A 5,000-nucleotide genomic window follows, 5' to 3' on the forward strand; every position below is an offset into this window, starting at 1 on the left:
CTCTTTATCTTGAAGTGTACTCTGCAAGTGTCCCATACACACACACACACACACACACACACACACACACACACACACACACTCACACACACACTCTCTATTTTTCTCTCTATTCTCTCTCTCTTCATCTCCCTCTCTCTCTCTCTCTCTCTCTCTCTCTCTCTCTTTATCCCTCTACCACTTCTTTTGCTCTCTCTGTCTGTCAATTTCACACTATCTCTCTCTATCTCTCCGTCAACCCATCTATGTTTCTACCTCTCTCCATCTCCCTCTCTCTTTTCCACACTGTTTTTTTTTCTCCCTCACCTATAACGTCAGACCCTTCTACAGTCTCCCATTTCTAATGGATGCGTGTCAACGTGTTTGTCTGCTGTCAGTGTTCTCAGACACATAAAGGCAGCGGGGGGCTCTGGGTAGCGGCTCGGTCTCTCATCCAGGTGCAGGAGTCTCAGCCCCTGCATTGTTTTCGAGCTTGCCATACAAGTGTGTGTGTGTGTGTGTGTGTGTGTGTGTGTGTGTGTGGGTTATGTGTGTGTGTGTGTGTGTGTGTGGGTTATGTGTGTGCGTGTGTGTGTGTGTTTGTGTGTGTGTGTGTGTGTGTGTGTGTGTGTGTGTGTGTGTGCGTGTGTGTGTGTCTTGTCACACAAGCCCGCTCAAGTGTTCTCACTTCTGAAGTGATGTTGATAAGCTGTCAAAATCAATAGAGCACCACAGCTCCTCTTCCTGGATGAAAGTTTCAAATCTTCCTCTTCGTCTTCGTCTTTCTCTTTGTCTTCGTGTTCACTACCTCCCTCATGCTCTCCTCCTCTCACTCTCTCTCTCTTTCTCTCTCTCTCTCTCTGTTTTGTAGTCGTTACAACATAAAACGCTTCTATTTCGGGGCGGGTTTTGATCCCGCAGTAAACTTGCAGAGACCTGTGACGTTGTGTTTTTTGTGTCGAATCTTTTTGTCTACCTAACTCCACTCTTTGGTCTTTTGGAACAAGTCTTTATGTATCTCCCACATTCTTTTGCCCTTTGATCGTGAGATGCTTTCTTTCTTTTCTGTATTTTCTTCCCCTCCTCTTCTTTTATCAAAATCTTCAATTTGGCTAATTATACGGAACCAGAGACCCTGAGGCACTCAGTTGAAAGTGATTCTGCCCACAATTCCCATCGCATCGCTCATCACCACCAACAAACCCCTATTTACTCCAAACAAATGCCTCTGTACCTTTTACAGTTTCATGTTTCTTCACTTCTCTCTCCCTCTCCCTCTCCCTCTGTCTCATTATTTGTCTATTTGTCTCTAGCTCCAACCTGGATTCTCTCTCTCTCTCTCTCTCTCTCTCTCTCTCTCACACACTCTCTCTCTCACTTTGTCTCTGTCTCTTATTAACTGTTTTTCTCACCATTTATCTCTCACGCACTTCAACTTGCATATGCTCTCAAACTCATTCTCTCTCTCCTCTCTCTCCATTTAATCCTCCCTTACACTCTCTCTCCCCCCTCCCCCTCTCAGTCTCTCCCTCTCCCCCTCCTCCTTTCTCTATCTCTCAGTCTCACAGTATCAGGGAGCCGCTGTAATTGCTTGTGATTTCTCACCTCCTCTCGTCTCTGTCCCACAGGGTGAGCTTTGATGAGGGTCGGCAGTGGGACCAGCACAGCTTCTCCATGGTGCCTCTGTTCGTGGACGGCGTGCTGGTGGAGCCTGGCATAGACAGCCAGATCATGACGTGAGTCCTGGCAGACTGTGGAGGATTACGTAACGGCAATTTGGTGTGTGTGTGTGTGTGTGTGTGTGGGGGGGGGGGGGGTCTCTTGGTTGCACTCCGCTCCCCTGTGCCTGATACCTCCACAGCTCTGGTGTGTGAACGGCCCATTTGACAGACACATTAACAGCGAAGGGTTGATTATTCACAGGCCCGGGCTAATCGCCTAGGCACACAAAACTGACGGGCCGTGTCAGATGATCTATTCAGAGGTCAGACAGGGAACTTAAGGAGCCGTGCCATGAGATTAAATGCCCCCCCCTTCTCACCCCCCTCCTGCGTCTTCATAATAATATCTGCCTGGATAAATATTAGGTGAAATCTGTCAGATTGCAGGCCAGTAATAATGATAGAAAGAAAAATACTGTACAATAACAGCACATACTTCAGCTAAGGCAATCTGATGCAATGCAATGAAAGTACTGTGTGTGTGTGTGTGTGTGTGTGTGTGTGTGTGTGTAGTTTATGTGTGTGTGACTGTGTATGTGTGTGTAGGTGGGCGCAGTTGACGACCATGTGGTGTTCTTGTTTTGGAAGGTTCTTCGGACATTTCAGCCATCGCTCAGAATGGCAGCTCATTAAGATCGACTACAAGTCGCTCTTCTCCCGGAGGTGCACGGAGGGGGACTACCAGACCTGGCATCTCCACAACCAGGTACAGCGCCAACGAGAGGAAAGACATAACAACAAAAACACATTCGGTTTTTGCTATACATTGCTATACGTTTACATACATACTGTACACACATGATTGTATACTAAACTATAAACACTAAATTGTACAATCAACCATACAGTGAAGGTGTCCAAAAGCACCTCACTAACTTAAGGACACTTAGACAATAGCTAATCAGATGGTTGCTTCTCATTAGCGGTTGATTAGCACAATGGGGCAGAAAATAACAACAATAAAAATATTGTCTATTTTCTCTGACATTGTCTGAAAATGCTCTATACTGAATTCTATAGTTAGTCATACAGCCAAGGTGTCCCAAAGGTTTTCTCACGGCTCAAGAACAGTTCGAACAAAGCTAATCAGAGTATTGCTTTCATTAGTGCCTGATTAGCATTTCAGAGCTAGAAATTAGCATTCCTGCTTTCTCAGTTGACCTGAATTGTGCTAATGCCATGATCTAGAGTGTTTGTAGAGTGAGTGTTTTGGTCGTTTGATAATGCCTGTGGTTATTGCCTTTAGGGATACGGTTTTTGCTTTTATTTATTTGCTTCTTTTCTTTTCGGCCTCCCAGGGTGAACCGTGTGTGATGGGCCAGAAACAGATCTACATGAAGCGCCGTCCGGGCAACCACTGCATGCTTGGCCGAGACTATGCCAGGGTCCTGTCCGCCGAGCCCTGCATCTGCAGAGCGCACGACTTTGAATGGTGAGCATGTTGTTGTTATATAGTGCACAACGTTGAATGGTGAGCACGTTGTTGTTATATAGCGCACAACTTTGAATGGTGAGCACGTTGTTGTTATATAGCGCACAACGTTGAATGGTGAGCACGTTGTTGTTATATAGCGCACAACGTTGAATGGTGAGCACGTTGTTGTTATATAGCGCACAACGTTGAATGGTGAGCACGTTGTTGTTATATAGCGCACAACGTTGAATGGTGAGCACGTTGTTGTTATATAGCGCACAACGTTGAATGGTGAGCACGTTGTTGTTATATAGCGCACAACGTTGAATGGTGAGCACGTTGTTGTTATATAGCGCACAACGTTGAATGGTGAGCACGTTGTTGTTGTATAGCGCACAACGTTGAATGGTGAGCACGTTGTTGTTGTTATACCATTTTCTGTCAGTCATTTCAGCCAAAGTAAATGTAGCTCCGAGATCATACATGCCCAATTGGGCTTCTTTCCAAATCAGTGTCACTCGTACCCTTAGTTGAGCAGTGTAAGCTGTGCACTGGTCAGATAAGTGTACTTTATATTCAGGGGGAGAGAGTCTGTGTCGCAGGCATCCGCCGCCACTATGATGACATTTCACTAAGACACTAAATGGAGTTAATTTGTATGCAAATTTGTCAACGTTTGCCTTTATTGGAAAACAGCAGAGCACATTAAAGTAGTTAAGTGGTTCTTTTTTCCCCTCCATATTAGATGAGCGAGGTCAAACTCTATGGGTTTATGTAACTAGGATCCCTTAACCCCTAGTTTCAGTTTGCTTTTTATTTGATTTGTCAGAGTGAGAGACACAGATTTCACAAACTGAACTCGACTGCAGTTTTACGGTTTTACTTCCATTTTTTGGCAGTGGCACAGAATGGGCTAAAAGAGGGAGTGGGGGAGGGGGTTTGAGGAGGATAAAAAATGTTAAATTATACCAACAAACTTTTAATTGCTTTTGAACTGCGTAAAATAGATCAATTGGAAAATTGGGCCTAATTTCCTTTCTATCTCAGAGCACACTGCTCTGCCCTCTATCAGCCTAATGATGTAATTAGGGTTCAGTGGGAGTCTGAAGTCCCCCCCCACAAACCCCCCCATAACTAAATAACAGAAAATAGGACTAATGCTCCTTACTGGACTTCATCTACATTGCGATTTATCATCTTTTGATCAGTAGCTTGTCATTACATATCGATTACATTTCTTGCACACAAATGCAGACGAACAGGTGCGGCTTTCCCCCCCCCTCTGTTACGACTGGTTGAACACGGCTGGTCCTCTTTGAGGCCCACAGTGTCTGTTTAAGGAGTCCTAAGGGTTGAACAGAAAGTAACAGACCATATGATAAGTAGCCTAAATGTGGGTTCCTGAAGGACCTGAATTGGAGGCAAAAGCCATTCACTTGTTTTTCTTCAGATGGGGCTTCCTTGGTAGTAGAGGCCCCTCGCGGTCTCCATCCCTTTGTCCCCTTCAGTCCCTGTCCCTTTCCCCGTCCCTTTGCCCCACTTCTCCAAATTAATTACTAAATCAAAGCCACTGGCAGGATTTGAAAGGGCACTTATTCTCCCTTAACGCTGGGTTTGTGAGCTGGAACTGCAGGGAGTTAAATAGGAAAGGGAATAATGCGAACTAAGACCCAGCCCGCAGAAGCAGCGCTCCTGTACCGCACGACTTCTGATTTCCAATCAATCCTTAAAGGATCAGTCCTTGATTGTAATCCCGTACACTTCTTGACGAATTCAGGCAAAATATCCTAATGTCTCCTCCAGCTTTCCATCCAGTGTGTGCGATCAAAAACAAACGTTGGTGTCCCTGCGCAGTCCTGGATCTGTAAATGAGGAGCACATGAAGT

General features: G+C 45.4%; 1 protein-coding gene across 1 annotated transcript in view; it reads left to right on the top strand.

Annotated features, from left to right (window-relative positions):
• The window catches only part of sorcs3 (sortilin related VPS10 domain containing receptor 3), a 177,721-nt gene that overhangs the window by 146,597 nt on the left and 26,124 nt on the right, over positions 1-5,000 (top strand). Inside the window, exons 14-16 of the mRNA XM_031561919.2 lie at positions 1,608-1,715; positions 2,289-2,406; positions 2,999-3,132. Coding sequence (XP_031417779.1) covers positions 1,608-1,715; positions 2,289-2,406; positions 2,999-3,132 — 360 coding nt within the window. The remainder of the gene's footprint in view (positions 1-1,607; positions 1,716-2,288; positions 2,407-2,998; positions 3,133-5,000) is intronic.

This window comes from Clupea harengus, chromosome 24 (assembly GCF_900700415.2).
Source record: "Clupea harengus chromosome 24, Ch_v2.0.2, whole genome shotgun sequence".
NCBI lineage: Eukaryota > Metazoa > Chordata > Actinopteri > Clupeiformes > Clupeidae > Clupea > Clupea harengus.